The sequence below is a fragment of the Bubalus bubalis genome, chromosome 2 (genome assembly GCF_019923935.1).
Source record: "Bubalus bubalis isolate 160015118507 breed Murrah chromosome 2, NDDB_SH_1, whole genome shotgun sequence".
NCBI lineage: Eukaryota > Metazoa > Chordata > Mammalia > Artiodactyla > Bovidae > Bubalus > Bubalus bubalis.
The window spans coordinates 42,204,017-42,224,775 of record NC_059158.1 but is presented as its reverse complement, the minus strand read 5'-3'; the positions used below and the strand labels follow the sequence as shown (position 1 = coordinate 42,224,775).

At 37.5% G+C, this 20,759-nt stretch overlaps 1 protein-coding gene across 4 annotated transcripts in view; it reads right to left on the bottom strand.

Moving 5' to 3' along the window:
- Positions 1-20,759, bottom strand: part of FKBP5 (FKBP prolyl isomerase 5) — a 116,555-nt gene that overhangs the window by 40,037 nt on the left and 55,759 nt on the right. For all 4 annotated transcript variants that reach the window (XM_025271122.3, XM_025271115.3, XM_044930861.2 and 1 more), the window contains one exon: positions 15,310-15,454. In XM_025271122.3, coding sequence (XP_025126907.1) covers positions 15,310-15,454 — 145 coding nt within the window. The remainder of the gene's footprint in view (positions 1-15,309; positions 15,455-20,759) is intronic.

Here is a 20,759-nt window from a genome sequence, read left to right as displayed (position 1 = left end):
AATGAAACATGTTGAGCAAAGAGCCAGCCTGATATGAACATGGATATGTTTCTAAAGCTGTCCATCTTGGGCCTCTTCATAAAAAGCACTTCCCCGATTTAAAAAAAACAAAAACTCATTATAGAACACTTGGAATGTATATAAAAACACAGAGAATACAATAAGAAAAAAAAATATAGGCAATTTCAGCATCTGGAATAAAACGTCAATTTCTTGGTTCATTTTCTTCCAATTGTGTATGTCTACTTTGTACACATATTAAATTTTTGTATATACATTCTTAAAATTCTGGTCATAGTTTATTTGATTTTGTAGCCTACTCTTTACACTTATATGGGCATTTTTTTCTGTTAAAAGACAGTATCTGAAAATATGACTTTTAATAGCTATATGCAATTTCATCTTTTGAATATGCCATGCTTTCATTACTCTCCTAATAAACAATTAGACTTCTTTATAAAAGCCTCTCACCTGACTCATTAGGACCAAGGTGGTAGGTTAGTTTAAAATGTTGCTTCGAGTGAAGAATCATAAAAAGAACATATATATGATGTCAAACTTTTTTTAAACTTCAGTTCAGTTCAGTTCATTGTTCGGTCGTGTCCGACTCTTTGCCACCCCATGAATCACAGCATGCCAGGCCTCCCTGTCCATCACCAACTCCCGGAGTTCACTTAGACTCATGTCCATCGAGTCAGTGATGCCATCCAGCCATCTCATCCTCTGTCGTCCCCTTCTCCTCCTGCCCCCAATCCCTCCCAGCATCAGAGTCTTTTCCAATGAGTCAACTCTTTGCATGAGGTGGCCAAAGTACTGGAGTTTCAGCTTTAGCATCATTCCTTCCAAAGAACACTCAAGACTGATCTTCAGAATGGACTGGTTGGATCTCCTTGCAGTCCAATGGACTCTCAAGAGTCTTCACCAACACCACAGTTCAAAAGCATCAATTCTTTGGCGCTCAGCCTTCTTCACAGTCCAACTCTCACATCCATACACGACCACAGGAAAAACCATAGCCTTGACTAGGCAGACCTTTGTTGGCAAAGTAATGTCTCTGCTTTTGAATATGCTATCTAGGTTGGACATAACTTTCCTTCCAAGGAGTAAGCGTCTTTTAATTTCATGGCTGCAGTCACCATCTGCAGTGATTTTGGAGCCCCCAAAAATAAAGTCTGACACTGTTTCCCCATCTATTTCACATGGAGTGATGGGACCGGATTCCATGATTTTTATTTTCTGAATGCTGAGCTTTAAGCCAACTTTTTCACTCTCCACTTTCACTTTCATCAAGAGGCTTTTGAGTTCCTCTTCACTTTCTGCCATAAGGGTGGTGTCATCTGCATTTCTGAGGTTATTGATATTTCTCCCAGCAGTCTTGAATCTAGCTTGTGTTTCTTGCAGTCCAGCGTTTCTCATGATGTACTCTGCATATAAGTTAAATAAGAAGGGTGACAATTTACAGCCTTGACATACTCCTTTTCCTATTTGGAACCAGTCTGTTGTTCCATGTCCAGTTCTAACTGTTGCTTCCTGACCTGCATACACATTTCTCAAGAGGCAGGTCCGGTGGTCTGGTATTCCCATCTCTTTCAGAATTTCCCACAGTTTATTGTGATCCACACAGTCAAAAGTTTTGGTATAGTCAACAAAGTAGAAATAGATGTTTTTCTGGAACTCTCTTGCTTTTTCCATGATCCAGCTGATGCTGGCAATTTGATCTCTGGTTCCTCTGCCTTTTCTAAAACCAGCTTGAACATCAGGGAAGTTCACGGTTCACATATTGCTGAAGCCTGGCTTGGAGAATTTTGAGCATTACTTTACTAGCGTGTGAGATGAGTGCAATTGTGCGGCAGTTTGAGCATTCTTTGGCATTGCCTTTCTTTGGGATTGGAATGAAAACTGACCTTTTCCAGTCCTGTGGCCACTGCTGAGTTTTCCAAATTTGCTGGCATATTGAGTGCAGCACTTTCACAGCATCATCTTTCAGGATTTGGAATAGCTCAACTGGAATTCCATCACCTCCACTAGCTTTGTTCGTAGTGATGCTTTCTAAGGCCCACTTGACTTCACATTCCAGGATGTCTGGCTCTAGCTGAGTGATCACACCATCATGATTATCTGGGACGTGAAGATCTTTTCTGTACAGTTCTTCTGTGTATTCTTGCCACCTCTTCTTAATATCTTCTGCTTCTGTTAGGTCCATACCATTTCTGTCCTTTATCGAGCCCATCTTTGCATGAAATGTTCCCTTGGTATCTCTAATTTTCTTGAAGAGATCTCTAGTCTTTCCCTTTCTGTTGTTTTCCTCTATTTCTTTGCATTGGAGCTGAGGAAGGCTTTCTTATCTCTTCTTGCTATTCTTTGGAACTCTGCATTCAGATGCTTATATCTTTCCTTTGCTCCTTTGCTTTTCGCTTCTCTTCTTTTCACAGTTATTTGTAAGGCCTCCCCAGACAGCATTTTGCTTTTTTGCATTTCTTTTCCATGGGGATGGTCTTGATCCCTGTCTCCTGTACAAAATCACGAACCTCTGTCCATAGTTCATCAGGCACTCTATCTATCAGATCTAGGCCCTTAAATCTATTTCTCACTTCCACTGTATAATCATCAGGGATTTGATGTAGGTCATACTTGAATGGTCTAGTGGTTTTCCCTACTTTCTTCCATTTCAGTCTGAATTTGGTAATAAGGAGTTCATGATCTGAGCCACAGTCAGCTCCTGGTCTTGTTTTTGTTGACTGTATAGAGCTTCTCCATCTTTGGCTGCAAATAATATAATCAGTCTGATTTCGGTGTTGACCATCTGGTGGTGTCCATGTGTAGAGTCTTCTCTTGTGTTGTTGGAAGAGGGTGTTTGCTATGACCAGTGCATTTTCTTGGCAAAACTCTATTAGTCTTTGCCCTGCTTCATTCCGTATTCCAAGGCCAAATTTGCCTGTTACTCCGGGTGTTTCTTGACTTCTTACTTTTGCATTCTAGTCCCCTATAATGAAAAGGACATCTTTTTTGGGTGTTAGTTCTAAAAGGTCTTGTAGGTCTTCAGAGAACTGTTCAACTTCAGCTTCTTCAGCGTTACTGGTTGGGGCATAGACTTGGATTACTGTGATATTGAATGGTTTGCCTTGGAAACGAACAGAGATCATTCTGTCGTTTTTGAGACTGCATCCAAGTACTGCATTTCAGACTCTTTTGTTGACCATGATGGCTACTCCATTTCTTCTGAGGGATTCCTGCCCGCAGTAGTAGATATAATGGTCATCTGAGTTAAATTCACCCATTCCAGTCCATTTGAGTTCGCTGATTCCTAGAATGTTGACATTCACTCTTGCCATCTCTTGTTTGACCACTTCCAATCTGCCTTGATTCATGGACCTGACATTCCAAGTTCCTAAGTTTTTAAACTTAAAACCTATAAAAGTGTATTAATTCACTAATTCTGTGTTAGAAGGCCAAAGCCTTGTCTCTGAGTATAATAAGAGTCCTATTTCATCTTCACTATATAAATCACATTTACAGTATTGCACTTGCAATTTACAATGTGGATATCTTTAAAGTGGAGTAAGAAGTAGAAGAACTTGTAATCAGTATGTAGAATCCGTCTGGTAAAAATTTGTTCTGAATGGCCTACTTATTTCACCTGGCATTTACCCACCCCTAATTCAATAGCCATTTTAAATAGACTTTTAGCAATTCACTTTAACAAATCTTTCCAAAGATGTTCAACTTAGTTTTCATAGAAATAATTCCCCTTTCTCATTATATCTATATGTTATATAATTTCAGTGTTTTATATACTATCTAATGAAACTGCATGATTACAAAAAGGATACTGGGTATAAGCAAGTTTAAACGGATACTTAGAAAGAATCTGAGAAAGAAAAAAGTGGGCCCTAATGTCTAGAAACTGCCCGACACAGCTCGGCCTTGGTGATTCTGAAATGGGCCCAGGGCACCCAGTTAAGCCATGCTATCCTCCTGTTGGACATAACAATCTCACAAAACATCAGTATCGGACAGGGTTACTCTGAAACCATGAAAAAGTGAGACAAAAGAAGAACACTTCAAAATTTTGTCTGAGCATGGACAAAAAACAAGGTCCCTGTGCAACCTACAAAATACCAAACATCCCCCTCTCCTGGTGACAGGAGTGACTGCCACTTCTCTACAGGTACAGCTCAAGCCTCACTCCAGTCAGCCCTCCTCCTAGCTGAGATCTGCTAAGATAGCCAAAGAATCATCTGCATTTCCACAATATCGATCCAGAGCAAATCCCTTCCTTAAACTCTTTCCAAATCACCTAATACGAGCCCCAATCCTACAGGCCTTTCAAACACCCTTACTGGGACACCCCTGGCTTCTCATGGTGTGCAGGCTGTATGAGTAATAAATGCAACCTGTTCACTACAGTTGTGTTTCTAGTGGTCTGTGGCTGAAGGACACTGATGCCTCTCTCAGCTGGCTGAGGCCGAGTGCAGGGCCACACCAAAGAACAGGAAACAAGGGGTATCACTCAGCGTCTTTACAAGCAGAATGGAGAGTACCAGTTACACTGGAGTTGGTTAAGCAAGCTCCTACCTATTTCCTTAGAACTGATTCCTAAAAGCAGATTTACTGGGTCAAAGCAAAAACATTTTTAAGATTCTTGATTTTGGTGATCTTTTGGTCTCTTTAGAGTCTTAATTATAGGTATGATACACTGAGAATATAAAAACACAATTTATTCTCCCACTTGTTCTGGACTTCAATTTTACTACCTCAAGTACAATTTATCAGTGTCAGCAGTCCTATTCTATTAGTAACAAAATATGAAATGAGAATATATACTTAAAGCTCAGTATAAAAACAATGCACTGTACTTTTTTCTTCTTTCTGCAGAGTATTATATAATTTTTTCTGATTAAAAAACAAAACAAAACCAAATTTTATAGGTTCAATGTAGGTTCCAGTTGTAATAAGCATACCACCCTGGAGGGGGGGTGTTGTAAAAAGGGAAAGACTAAATTGTGGTAACGTACATAAAAATGACCATTTCAACCACTAAGTGTACAGTTCAATTAGGTATAGTCAAACTGTTGTGCAACCAATGTCCAGAATTTTTCATCTTGCAACACTAGGACTCCACTCACTAAAACTCACTTCCTCCTGCCCCAAGTCTCTGGCAAGATTTCATTCTACTTTCTGTTTTATGAATTTGATTACTCTCGATTTCTCTAGATGTAAGTGGGATCATGCAATATTTGGCTATTTGTGACTATATTATTTCAGTTAGTATGATGTCCTCAAGTTTCATCAGTTTTTGCTCAGTTAAATAATACTCCACTGCACGCATATACCACTGTAAGTACATTAAGGCATTTTGTTTACCCACCCACAAACATTTGGGTGGCTTCCGCCTTTTGGCTGTAATGAATAATGTTACAAACATGGGTGTACAATATCTCTTCAGGATCCTCCTTTCAGTTCTTTTGGTATATACCAAAAAATGGAACTGCTGGATCATAGGTTAGCTTTTTCTTTGAGAAACTCCCATGCTGTTTTCCATAGTGGCTACACTATTTTACATTCCCACCAACAATGCACAATTTCTCCAAAACCATGCCAACACTTGTAATATTTTTTATAGTACCTGATGGATATGAGGTGATATCTTATTGTGGTTCTGATTTGTATTTCTCTAATGATTCAGTGATGCAGAGCATCTTTCCATATGCTTCTAGTACATTTGTATACCTTCTTTAGGGAAATGTCTATTTAAGTCCATTTTTAAAAAAATTTTTATTGAAGGATAATTGCTTTACAGAATTTTGTTGTTTTCTGTCAAACCTCAACATGAATCAGCCATAGGTATACATATATCCCCTCCTTTCTGAACCTCCATCCCATCTCCACTGTCCATTTTATAATCAGATTATTTGAGGGTTTTAGCTGCTGGATGATTATTAGCTGCTGGAGTTCTTTTAAGTATTTAAGATATTAACCCCTTGTCAGATACATGATTCACAAATATTTCTTTCCATTCTTTAAGCTGCCTTTTAAAATAGGTTTTTAATTTTTTTCACTTTTATTTTTTATTTTTGGTTGTGCTGGGTCTTCATGGCTACACGAGCTTTTCTCCAGCTGCAGTGAGAGGGGGTACTCTCTAGTTGCAGTGGGCAGACTTCTCATCACAGTGGCTTCTCTTGTTGCGGAGCACAGACTCTAGGGTGTGCGGGCTTCGGTAGTTACAGCATGTGGACTCCGTAGTTGTGGCTTCCAGGCTCTGGAACACAGCCTCAATAGCTGTAGCACACAGACTTGGTTGCTCCTGGCCTGTGGGATCCTCCCATATCAGGGCTCAAACCTCCATCTCCTGTGTTGGCAGGCAGATACCTTACCACTGAGCCACCAGGGAACCCCTAGGCTGCCTTTCCATTCCATTACTGTATCCTTTGATGCACAGAAGTTTTTAATTCTGAGGTAGCCAATTTATGTACTTTTTACTTTTGCTGCCTTGCTTCTAGTGTCTTATTCAAGAAATCATTGCCAAATCTAAAGTCATAAAGCTTTCTTCTCAAGTTCTCTCCTAAAAAAAACTATTTTATGTCTCATATTTAGGGCTTTGATTCATTTAAATTTTACATATCAAGGGTCTAGCTTCATATTTTGCATGTAAATATCTAGCTTTCCCAGCGTCAACGGTTTCCTTTCCTTAATAAATGGTCTTGGCATCCTTGATAAAATTAATGACTAACTTTTAAATGTATGTTTGCATGTGAAATCATTGATAATATTGACATTGTCTTTCTTCTTTTCATACTAGATAAAGTTTTTCCTGTATATTTTTTCCTCATATTAATTTTATCTTATTTTTTAAATGTCTTATAAAAAAGAACTCTGATAAATCATCCCCACTCCCTACCAAAAGGATATGATTATGAATTCAACAAACTAATTTATATGTTAAGATTCTTTTAAAGTGTTCATATGTCTTATGTTACATTCTGTTTTTGCCATTGCTCTAATTACTAAGAAAACTGATCACTGGATGATCTTTCCCCATCCTCATGACTTATCATTTCAAAGACAAGGAGAAAAAATAATGTTTTGGGACAGCCATCATAGTCAACGCTACCAGAGTAAACTGCTAGATACCTGAAGTCAGCAGTCATGTATTAATTATTTTTTATTTCCCAAAGAACTTACCACCAAATATTACACTTAATAAAGGAACACAGTCCATGCTGCAATATCTACATGGAATTAAAAATGTTAGCTTCCCCTAGTCTACTCTCACCCATGCCTAAATCAGCTTCTCCTTAATATCTGCTCAGTGACAAAACTGGAAGCATTCTTCCTTCATTGGAAAGTACCAGGTAAATCCAAAGAAAATACTGAAAGTTTGTTGTCTTTCTGGCTCTCATTTTTGGGAAGGACAGAAAAATTGAATATTTTGGCCCATAAGCCTTCCCTCCAAATCCTGAATGCTCCTAAACTGCATGTTAAAAAAAAAAAAAAAAAAAAAAAAGGTAAACAGATGTTAAGACTATATTTACAGAGGAGCAAGAGTATCAATAGAAATTTAAAGGGAACATATGGCTAAACCACAAACAACCCACAGGACACTGGCTGTATGGTTACCCGTTACTAGTGAGTGTATTTTACTCGCTGTAAAATGTTGTCAAGGCCTAAAATATGTTTAAAAAACAAAACAAAACAAAACAGGGCAGGAATAGAGACGCAAACGTAGAGAACAGACTTGTATACACAGAGGGAGAAGGTGGGACGGACTGAGAAAGCAGAACTGACACATACAGCACCAAGTATAGAACAGCTCCCTAGTGGGAAACTGCTGCGCAGCACAGGGGGCTCCCCTGGGTGCCCTGTAATGACCTGGAGGGGTGGGGTGGGAGGGAGGCTCAAGAGAAGGGGGATATATGTAGGTATTAATTAACTTGATTGTGGTAATTATTTCACAATATATATGTATATCCAAAAATGAATATAAAACATTAAAAAAAAACCCATTTCAAATAAAACTAAAACTAAAACTAGGAACTAGGCACCAATACCAAGCATATAATAGCAATAATTTTGCTTTTGATAAACCTCATTAACTACATCATTCCTTTAAGAAAAATGTCTGGTATACAGCAGGCACTCAGTAAATTCTGCTGGACCAGGACCTACTTTGTTTCTGTACCTAGTTTTGGGGCTAGTTTTAAACCTTAATATCTAACATAACTTGAAAGAGTTATGGCTCTGCCATAACTGTGTAACTGGCTCTGCCACTTACTGTATAACTTTGGGCTAATTATTAGACCTATAAATAATAGTAATAATTATAACTTTGTGCTCTCACTCTACCTGTTGCCTCCTCATATGTAAACAAAAACCAACTAAAAGAAAACTAAAATAGCTAATTACAGTAGGTACCTAAGACATTGTGGGAGAAGGCAATGGCACCCCACTCCAGTACTGTTGCCCGGAAAATCTCATGGATGGAGGAGCCTGGTGGGCTGCAGTCCATGGGGTTGCTAAGAGTCAGACATGACTGAGTGACTTCACTTTCACTTTCCACTTTCATGCATTGGAGAAGGAAATGGAAACCCACTCCAGTGTTCTTGCCTGGAGAATCCCACAGATGGAGAAGCCTGGTAGGCTGCAGTCCATGGGGTCGCACAGAGTCGGACACGACTGAAGCGTCTTGGCAGCAGCAAGACATTTTAGGACTTCCCTGGTGGCTCAGATGGTAAAGCATCTGTCTACAATGTGAGAGACCTGGGTTCAATCCCTGGGTTGGGAAGATTCCCTGCAGAAGGAAATGGCAACCCACTCTAGTACTCTTGCCTTGAAAATCCCATGGACGGAGGAGCTTGGTGCAGACTATCCATGGGGTCGCAAAGAGTCGGGCACGACTGAGCGACTTCACTTCCACTTTCAAGACATTTAAAAAAATTGGTAAAGTGGATTTCATTAAAATTGAAAATTTGTGTTCTTTCAAAGACTGATTAAGAAAGTGAAAAGGCAAAAATAAAAGAAAATGAAAAGGCAAGTTAGAGACTGGGAGAACACACTTGCAAAATACATATCTGATTAAGTGCTTGTCTTACAGGGTACAACTCAGTGGGCACAAGATTTGAACAGATACTTCACAAAAGAAAACATACAAATGTACACTAAGCACAAGAAAGGACACCCTCAATGTGACTAATTACCAGGAAAATGCAACTGAAAACCAAAGTCAAACACCATTCCATGTGCATTAAAATGGTTAAAATTAAAAAGACTGACAACACTAACAAATGACAAGGATATGAAAAACAAACTCTCAAACCTTGCTGGTGAAAATGCAAAATGGTACAGACAATTTAAAAAAAACAGTAGGGTAGCATCTTTTAAAGCTAAACATATGTTCACCATGTGATCAACAAGTCCACTCCTGGGTCTTTACCCCAAAATAAATTTACCCAATATATCCACACAAAGACAGGTGTGTGAATGTTCAGTACACTATTCACAATAGCCCCAAACTGGAAACTCCAATGTCCAGTTTTTGAATGGATGAACAAATTGTAGTATTTCCATACTTGTAAAATGCTACTTGAAATTCAACATGTATGAATCTCAAAATCATTATGGTAAGTGAAAGAAGTCAAACGCCAAAGATGACATATGATTCCATTTATATGAATTTTTGGAAAACGCAAAACTGTAGTAACAGAAACCAGATTAGTGACTGCATGGCCCAGGAACTATAAGCAAATTTTTAGGGTGAGAAAACGGTTCTATATTTTGATTGTGGTGGTGGTGGTCATATAGCTATTACCCATCAAGCTATACCTTTAAAAGGGTGAGTTTTAATATATGTAAATAGTACCCCAGTTTAAAAAAAATCAAGACACAGATGTTATTATGGATATCCATATTTAGTCAACTGCCACCTAAACTATACTAAATAGATTGTGCCAAAAATCTAAAATATACTCAGGAGTGACTGAGTTACTTGAAGATGGCAAGATTGGGAATTTCCCACTATTGGGAAAAAAAAGGGCATTCCAGAGCAAAATTGAATGCAATTATAAAAAAGTAAAGTTACATTTATGAATTCTTGAATTGTCTGTATAAATTTTAAATACCTCACATTTAAAATTATGTATTTGTTTTAGTATCTGTATCCTCTATTGACAAATAAGCTTTTAGACAACCAGGATCATAACTGTACTGCCCACTGTTATATTTTCAGCTCCTAGCACAAAATCAATCACATAGTAGCAGCTCAATAAATATTTGTTAAATGAAAAAAAAAAGAATCTAAAACATAACAGTAGGGGCTTTCCTGATGGCTTAGTGGTAAAGAATCTGCCTGCCAATGCAGGAGACCTGGGTTTGATCCCTGATCCCATGTGCCACGGAGCAACTAAGCCCCGTGCACCGCAACTACTGAGCCTGTGCTCTACAGCTTGGAAGCCTCGACTGCCGAGTCCGTGTGCTGCAACTACTGAAGCCCACGCACCTTAGAGCTGCGCTCTGCAACAAGGGAAGCCACCGCAATGAGAAGCCTGCACAACACAACTGGAGAGCAGCCCTCGCTCAGCTCAACCACAGAAAAGTCCATGCAGCAACAAAGACCTAGCACAGCCAAAAATAAATTTTTTAAAAAATCTTTAAAAAAAGAATAATAGGGTTGATGTGAGGATTAAATGAGATAATGCATATAAGCCCTTTGCCTTGCACTGCAAGTCCTAGAAAGTATTCGCTATTAGTCTTTCAACATATACTTTCTCCCTTTTACCCCAGTATGCTAATGACTGACAATAATCATGGATCATGATGCATCTAATAAGGTTAGATTAAAGGCAGATCACTCACATTTACTTCATTACGCTTTACTCTCAATAGTAAGAAGAATAGTAATGTCAAAAATCCAAAATGACTGGTTTGTCTTCTCAAATTGAGGGAAGAATATAAGAGATAAGATTTTTATCTTCATAATTCCCAACTGTGTTTAGTCATATACCAAGAACACCAAAGACAACTTCACTGAAATAGCCTTTTATCAAAAATCACCAGATCTTCATAGGGGTAGGTGGGTGAAGCGTTAGTGTCCTTAGATTTACTTATAAGAACAGACCAGATATAATTATTGCAGCCCCCAAATCCATCCCTTCCCAATTTTAGTGACAGCATATTTGCTGGAGGGAGAGGGAAAGAACAAAAGCCCTATTACGGAAGCATACTTGAAAATCCTGAGTCATTCTTATTTTAGCTTCTTTTAAGATGGGCTATGGAACAGTTCTAGGGATTCAGAACATGTAATAAAGATTTACTTTAAAAAATTCAGTGAGGGAAACCATCATTGTTTCATTCTAATTTCTGTAACACACTCTATAGTGGTAATAACCAGCTGTCTTAGATTGATCCAGTTACTTTCTGAGGCTAAAAAAGATGCGTAAGCATTGTTTTAAAAGGTCTGTATGCAAGCACAGTAAACAGGAGTGAGGACCCAAACTGCTGTAACACAGTTCTTTCCCCTCCATTGTAAAGCCAGCCAGTAAGTCCAGTACATAAGGAATCAAGAAAGTTCAGTGTACAATACTTATGCTGGAGTCCATTTGTATTATTTTTCATTATGATGAAGTAGTTACTGCCATAACATATAGGTATAAAACTAAGCTGCCTAGCCAATGTTTGTTTTATAGGCAACTAAACACATTATGTTATAGAAGTTTTACCACAGTGATACTGCTCTAGCCTCATATTCCTAATTATCATCTTCAGGGATCCTCTAAAGGTTTTTGTTTTTGTGTTGGGTTTAATCCTTTACAGTTTTTGTCCCTGTACTCTTCACAGAATATACAAGAATGGAATCTCAGACTCAGGACTAATCTTAAAGCTCTTCTACAGACGCTTCTTTTTGTAAGAGTAGGGAAGGTTAGGTGACCTATTCATGTTAACATACCACAGGGAAGAACAAAGACAGGAACGCTGGCTCCCTAACACCCAGCCGGATGCACTCCCCATGAGACCATGTGACCTCTAGATAGGCGTGTCGAAGGTACCACGTCAACTGAAAGCTGCCTCTTCTCAGCTCAAAATTCCAGGAAACATTAAAAACTGTGTCCAAAAGTCTGTTCTTTATATCTCCACTGCTGTCCTGTAGATAGGTTCATCAGTACCATCTTTCTAGATTCCATATATATGAGTTAATTAATACATGGTATTTGTCTTTTTCTTTCTGACTTACTTCACTCTGTATAAGAGGCTCTAGGTTCATCCACCTCATCAGAACTGACTCAAATGCATTGCTTTTTATAGCTGAGTAATACTCCAATGTGTATATGTGCCACAACTTCTTTATCCATTCATCTATTGAGGAACATTTATGTTGCTTTCATGTCCTAGGTGTTGTAAAGTGCTGCAATGAACACTGGGGTTCTATTTTATGGAAATAGAGTCTTTTCAATTATGGTTTCCTCAGGGTATATGCCCAGTAGTGGGACTGCTGGGTCGTATGGTAGTTTTATTCCTAGTTTTTAAAGGAATCTTCATACTGTTCTCCATAGTAGCTGTATCAATTTGCATTCCCACCACAGTGCAAGAGGGTTCCCTTTTCTCCACACCCTCTCCAGCATTTACTGTTTGTGGACTTTTTGATGATGGCCATTCTGACCGGTGTGAGGTGATACCTCATTGTAGTTTTGATTTGCATTTCTCTAATAATAAGCCATGTTGAGCATGTTTTCATGTATTTATTAGCCATCTGTATGTCTTCTTCAGAGAAATGTCTGTTTAAATCTTCTGCCTATTTTTTGATTGGGTTGTTTATCTGTTATTGAGCTTTATTAGCTACTTGCATATTTTGGAGATTAGTTCTTTGTCCATTGTTTCATCTGCTATTTATTTCTCCAGTTCTGAAGGTTATCTTTTTACCTTGCTGATAGAAGTTTTTACACAATGAAGGGAGCTAAGTTTAATTAGGTCCCATTTGTTTATTTTAATTTCCATTACTTTCACCATAGTGCATTTTACTGAGAAAATCTGGGTACAGAAGGTGGTTGTATAGATTCTCAGCAATTTTTCAGTCTTCTTGCAAAGATAATTGGTGACAGAAGACCTATTATCTTAAATCTACCAACTCCAAGACAGAAATTCAAAGGGGGAGCAGCAGGAACAAAGAGGTCTGATGAGGCCATTTACTCTGGGGTCCTCTCAATTAAATAATGATGCCACAGCCATGCTGGTGGCCCTGGAGGTTCACATCCCTACATCAGCAAGAATGAAAAAATGTTTCACCGTTGTCACTTTCTGCTATGTTAAGGAAAAAAATCTGTACTTGATTTTGACTGCTATCTTACTAAACACAAGATTAATCTCCCATGAGCCATCAACTCAAAGGACCCAAAGGAGAAGGGGGCAGTGACCCAGCCAGCATTAGAGCTTGAAGACAGGACTGTTGGACAGGAAGCAGAAGTCGCCATGACATACAAATGCCTATGGGTACAAGGAAAGCAGAAACTCAGAAAGAGTTTAACTCTTTAGCTTCTTGCTTTTTCCTTTCCCAGATCTTTGCTTAGCTAGCAACTCAACTAACATGTAGAGTCGGAAAAAAGAATGAAATTATTCAACACTGAGGCATGGTGGTGAATGGGATGGGGGGGTTGCCTCCTTTCTCCTACACTTGGCCTGGGAACAAACTAAAATCTGCTCTATCTGTGACTGACAAAGCTAAAAGGACTTTGTAATTCAGCCACTCACTTCCAACAAGTCACATGGTCCATGAAGTTCAATTTGTATGGGGTATGCTTTTTCCAAGAGTGAAAAAAAAAGAATACTAAACTAACTGAAGACATTTAAAAGTATTTATAAAGAAATTAGTAAAACAAATCACATTTAAGATTTTAAAACAGTGGTTCTCAATTTTTTTTCTTAGGACCTTATTACATCTTTACCAGTTCATTTAAAGTAACAATAGCTTCATATGTTAGCATAAATTATTTTTATGGAAAATAATTATATTTCCCCAAAACAAAACAAAACAAAAATAGTGAGAAGATGTAAAATGTGTCTGAAAATAAAAGACAATTTGATTCTCATACCTACTTTTAGATTTATCTGTTGCAACTACAAGTTTTGGTTGAAGTATATGGAAAAAATCCAAACCCACAAAGATAATAGAAAAGATAGGAGTTTTTTAACAGCCTTTTCGGATAATCATGAATACAATCATCTGATACTACATCAAAATTGGACAGGTATTAGTTTCATAAGGGTCAGTTGCAATGTGGAATCTGAGATCATATCAATGAATTTTTCATATGATGTTACATTAAAATCCATCCAATGGACCTTTTACTCATGAGTGATTTTGTAACATCCTGCATTGGTCCCTGGGAAAATACTGTTCACTGAGTCACACAATCTTCCAAATGTTAACATATTTCATTGTATACTATCTTAAAACACATTCATTTATACTCATTGATCTATTCAGAAATCTTTTACGTTCTGGGAAGCTGACCAGCTCTGAGTAGCAGATACAAATTTTCCCATACTGCACTTTTCACCTGAAAACTCAATGGTAGAAACACTGTCACTTGTTGTCCTGGAAGTGACAGGCTCACTGCATTCATCTGCAAGAAATTATCTTCCAAATACAGAATAGCCAAGTCTGAATAATCACAGCTTGCCCTTTCAAATAAAAATGATGCTGCACAGAAACAATCCAGCCAGTTCAGTTCTCAACCAAAGTGCACAAGTGCTTCCCCTTGAGATAACCTCTGTGTGTAGGGGGCGGGGGGGCGGCGGGGGGCTGGCGTAGTATTTTACGTGTGTTTTCCCATCTGTCTCAAAATACCAAAACAATGTGAAACTCAACGATTAGGATTTAACAAAATGAATATTTTTTTACACCGCATCAAGGACATTCTTCAGTGAAACTTGCTTTCCTTTGTCTTTCTTATTTAAGCGGTAAGTGAGGACAGGAAGAACACACTGCTACTGGTGTGATCTGATATCCCTGCCTAGATCTGCGCTAAGGCTCCAGCAGTTTTTCACCCCTGCAGCTTAGTACCATCAGTGCAAATGTCAACACAGTAAGAAATAGTAAGTAACATCTCAGTATTATAATGAAAACATTTTTGACACTATGGACCCCCAAAAGAATCTCAGGGACCCCACAGGGATCCATGGACCACACTTTGATAACTACTGCTCCAAAATATCTTCACTTTTGGCAAGGATAAGATCTACTAGCTCCCACATAGTATAAATAGCAATAAATCTAAGCAAAACACAACTCAAAAAAAAAAAAACAAAAAAAAACCCTCTTACCTTTGCCAAGACTAAAGACAAATGGTTCATTTCTATCATGACTGGAATCAAACTTCTTTCCAGTTGACAATTTCCCTTTGTAATGGACATAAACTTTGTCTCCAATCATTGGTGTTTCCTCACTATTTCCCACTCTCTTGACAATCTAGGAAAGACAAACGTCAAGAAAAAAGGAGGTTAAACATTTTTCTTTTAATCTGAGAATAAAAATGTCTCTCAGTCCATGCCACGTCACTCAGGCAGATTTGTAAACAACTGTCTGTCCTTTCTAAAGGCCTCCCTCCCAGTTCTTGCAATAACCTTCACTGTTAGAAAACTGTCCTATACCACTAAATATTTAATACTATATTTAATTTTACTGTTAACCACACTATTCTCTCAAAATAATAAACCAATAGAGCTTGTTTTATTGCTTTAATGCCCCATGTTTTGACACTAAAATCTCTGAAAACACACAGCTAGTTCATGTACAAACTGAATTAGACCAAAAAGATTAGTGGACTTTCAAAAACATTTAAAAGTAAGTCTGAAGCAAAGTTTCAAAGGTAAGATTTTCACTTCTCTCCTTTGCTAAAAACATTAGCTTCTGACTAGATTCCATTAGTTTGGTTTTATTTCAAAAAGCCCAATTTTCTGATACAACAGGTTATACTTCTTACTATCTGAAGAATATGCAATGTGTAAAAAAAAAAAGTTTGATATGATACTGAATAACTTGTGTTCTAGTAAAGGAAATGTCAGAAAGTTCCAAGTTGAAAAATATTTAACTATCATAAAATCCAGTATATTTATTTTGTTCTTGGCAGAGCAAGACACTAATAGAGTTGGTCAAGTTCTGGGAAAAGAAAATCAAATCCAGGCATGTGGTGTATAATTTATTCTGTCAATCACTTATGCCAAATTAATCATTTTTGCTAGATAACAGAGGATGGTAACTAAACATCTTTTGTGGGGAAGGGTCTGAATTTTTATTGAAAGAATTATCTGCTCCTGAATTCTTTCTTGAGATATAACCTCCTTGCTCCACCCTCATATCATCATATAAACACTGTGAACTAAGATTCTACAACTTTCTTAGTTCAAAACCCCAGACATTCTAAATGGGAAAAAAAAAAAAAACTGCAACTTCATAAAAAGCTGAACTTCATCAATTCAGTAAAGCTGCAGGATTACAAATTCAATATACAGAAATATGTTGTGTTTCTACACACAACAAAATATCTGAAGAGGAAATACTGTAGAGAAAATCCCAGAAATGCAAATGAATCAGAATGGCAATTATCAAAAAGACAGAAATAACAAGTATTGGTAAGGATGTGGAGAAAAGGGAACCCTTGTGCATTGTTGGTGGGAATATACACTGGTACTGATGTCATGAAAAGCAGTATGGAGGTTCCTCAAAATACTAAAAGTAGAACTACCATGTGATCCAACAATTCCACTTGTGGGTATTTATCCAAAAGAAATGAAAATACTAACTGAAAAAAGATATATGCAACCCCATGTTCACTGCATGTTCATTACATTAGGCAAGATATGAAAACGGCCTATGTTCACTGATAAATGAATGCATAAAGAAAAAAATATATATACATATATATGGTGACTTCCCTGGTGGTCCAGTGGCTAAGACTACATGCTCCCAAAGCAGGGAAAAGGGGTTCGATCCCTGGTCAGAGAACAAGATCTCACATGCCACTACTAAGTCTCAGCACAGCCAAATAAATAAATATTAAAAAAAAAAAATATATATATATATATATGTATGTTTGTATACACACACAATGGATTATTATTCTGTCATAAAAAAGAATTAAATCTTGCCGTTTCTAATATGGATGGACCTTGAGGACATTATGCTAAGTGAGATAGGTCAGACACAAAAAAACAAATACCGTATGACCTCACATATGGAATCCAAAAAGAAAAAAAAAACAACAACCAAATTTACAGATATACAGAACAGAAACAGATTGGTGGTTGCCAGAGGTCAGAGTTTGAGGGGAGGGTGGGAGAAATGGGTAAAGGGAGTCAAAAGATACAAAATAAGTAAGACATGTATGTAACGTACAGCAGGGTGTGACAATTAATAATATTGTAATGCCTACTTGAAAGCTGCTAAGAAAATAGATCTAAAAAGTTCTCAGCACAAAAAAATTTTCAAACTACGTGTGGTGACAAATATTAACTGGACTTACTGTGGTGACCATTTCATAATATATACCAATGTCAAATCATCATGTTGCACACCTGAAACTAAGAAACTGTTAAATTATACCTCAATAAAACTCTCATTCAAATAGCATCCAAAACTATCAAACAGTTAGGAATAAAGTTAATCAAGAAGGTAGAAGATTTGTACACTGAAAACTGCATGATTCTAATGGAAGAACTGAAGAAGACACACATAAATGGAAAAGGCAGCCTATGTTCATGAATGAGGAGAATTAAAAATGCTAAAATGTCCATACCACTGAAAGACAACTACAGACTCAATGCAAGCCATATCAACTTTCCCATGGTATTTTTCACAGAAATAGAAGAACAGGCCCATGAAAGACCCAAAATAGCCAAAGCAATCCCAAGAAAAAACCTGGAGGCATCATATTTCCTGATTTCAAACTATATTACAAAGCTACAGTAATAAAAACAGACACATGGACCAATGGAACAGAATCAAGAACCCAAAAATAAACCTCAGCATACACTGTTAACTCCTATTTGACAAGGGAGCCAAGAATACTCAATGAGGAACAGATAATCTCTTCAATAAAAAGTGCCAAGGAAAACTGAATAACCCCATGAAGAATAAAACTGGACCCCTATCTTACACCACTCACAAAACCTAACTCAAAATCAACAACAGACTTAAAACATAAGATCTGAAACTATATAAAACATGTGAAGGAAAACAAGGGGAAAACCTCCTTGACATTAATCCTGGCAGCCATTTTTTTGGATATGACACCAAAAGCACAAGCAACAAAAATAAATAGGTAGAATATCAAACTAAAAAGGTTCTGCACAGCAAAAGAAACAATCACCAAAATGAAAAGGCAACCTATGGGGTGGGAGAAAATATCCACAAACCATATATTTGATATCCAAAATATATACGGAACTCATGGTTATTACAAAAAAAAATCAACAAATAACAACTGTTAATAAGGATTTGGAGAAAAGGAAACCCTTGCGCACTACTGATAGGGATGTAAACTGGGACAGCCACTATGGAGAATGGTATGAACTTTCCTCAAAAAATTAAAACTAGAACTACCATATGATCCAGCAATTCCACTTTTGGGTATAAATCCAAAGGAAATGAAATTATTATCTCAAAGAAATACTGAATAGGGATGTGGTATATATATGTACTGTGTAGTGTTAGTCACTCAGTTGTGTCTGACCCCACAGACTGTAGCCCTCCAGGCTCCTCTGTCCATGGGTTTCCCAGGCCAAAATTCTGAGGCAGGTTAGCTGGTTAGCTTCTCCAGGGGATCTTCCCAACACAGGGATCGAACCTGGATCTCCTGCATTGCAGGCAGATGCTTTACCTTCTGAGCCACCAGGGAAACCCATACATAGGCATAACAGAATATTGTTCACTCACAAGAAAGAAGGAAACCATACCATTTGTGACAACATGGATGTACTTTGAGGACATTATGCTAAGTGAAGTAAGTCAGAGAAACACATAAATGGTGTGATATTACATGTATGTGAAATCTAAAAAAGCTAAATTCACAGAAACAAAGAGCAGAATGATGGTTGTCAGAGGAAAAGGGCATGGTGGAAAATGAGGAGATGGTGGTCAAAGGGTACAAACTTCCAAGTCATAACATGAATTAAATTCTCAAGATCTAATGTACAGAATGGTGACTGTAATTAACAACAGTGTATTATATACTTGAGAACTGCTAAGAGAATAGATCTTAAATGTTCTCGCCACAAAAAAGAAATGATAATTATCTGAGGTGATGAAGGGGCGAACTAACCCTTTTGTGGTAGTCATTTCGAAACATTTAAATGTATCAAATCATCACATTATACACCTTAAACTTACATGTTATATTTCATCTCAATACAGCTGGGAAAAAATAGTTATAATTTAAAAACTAAAAAGCTAATTAAAAAAAAAAACAAACAGGAGAACCATTACTGCCCTTCTAGGGCTCAAGAGGAAAAAATGTTTCCAAAAACGTTAATCTAAGAGAAATCTCACAATATTCTGAAAGTGCTCATGTTCATGAACTGCATGCGGTACTGGGGAGCCTCGGCTGCCCCTGGAGGGCATCTGCATATCTAGGACTATAACCAAGTAACTGGGCTGATGGAGTGAAGGGCACCCAGGGAGTCAACGCTGTTTACATCCACAGTAATACTGTGGTATTACTTCAGGTTTCCCCAACAAGCTGAGTTTAGTGCCTAAATCTGGAGATGTCTTAAGAAAACAACCTAGTCTCAATTCAGTTTAAAAATGTAAGCTCCATAAAGAAATTTTATATTACTGGGCTAGTTTCTGACTGACTTCTCAGATCTGCCTTGGTCTTAAAAAAAAAATATATATATATATATATATATGAGTTAATAAGAGACAATTACAAACATGGCACTGTATTAAATGCTTTATATAATCTTAATTCTATGAGATAGGCAGTATTATTATTCAAATTTTACAAATGAGGAAACTTCTCACAGATATGTTACTAAATTGCCCTAGGTCATGGCAGTTAATAGACCTATTTAATCTTCTTCTTAGAAAAAGCAAGAGAGTTCCAGAAAAACATCTATTTCTGCTTTATTGACTACGCCAAAGCCTTTGACTGTGTGGATCACAATAAACTGTGGAAAATCCTTAAAAGAGATGGGAATACCAGACCACTTGACCTGCCTCCTGAGAAATCTGTATGCAGGTCAAGAAGCAACACTTAGAACTGGACATGGAACAACAGACTGGTTCAAAATTGGGAAAGGAGTACGTCAAGGTTGTACATTATCATCCTGCTTATTTAACATATGCAGAGTACATCATGCAAAATGCTAAGCTGGATGAAGCACAAGCTGGAATCAAGATTGCTGGGAGAAATACCAATAACCTCAGATATGCAGATGACACCACCCTTATGGCAGAAAGCGAAGAAGAACTAAAGAGTCTGGATGCAAGTAAAAGAGGAGAGTGAAAAAGTTGGCTTAAAACTCAACATTCAGAAAACTAAGATCATGGTTTCCGATCCCATCACTTCATGACAAATAGTTGGGGAAACAGTGCAGACTTTTTTGGGGGGCTCCAAAATCACTGCACTTGGTGACTGTAGACATGAAATTAAGAGACACTTACTCCTTTAATATGCTGTCTATACATAGACAGCATATTAAAAAGGCAGAGAAATTACTTTGCCGACAAAGGTGAGTATGGTCAATGCTATAATTTTTCCAGTAGTCATGTATGG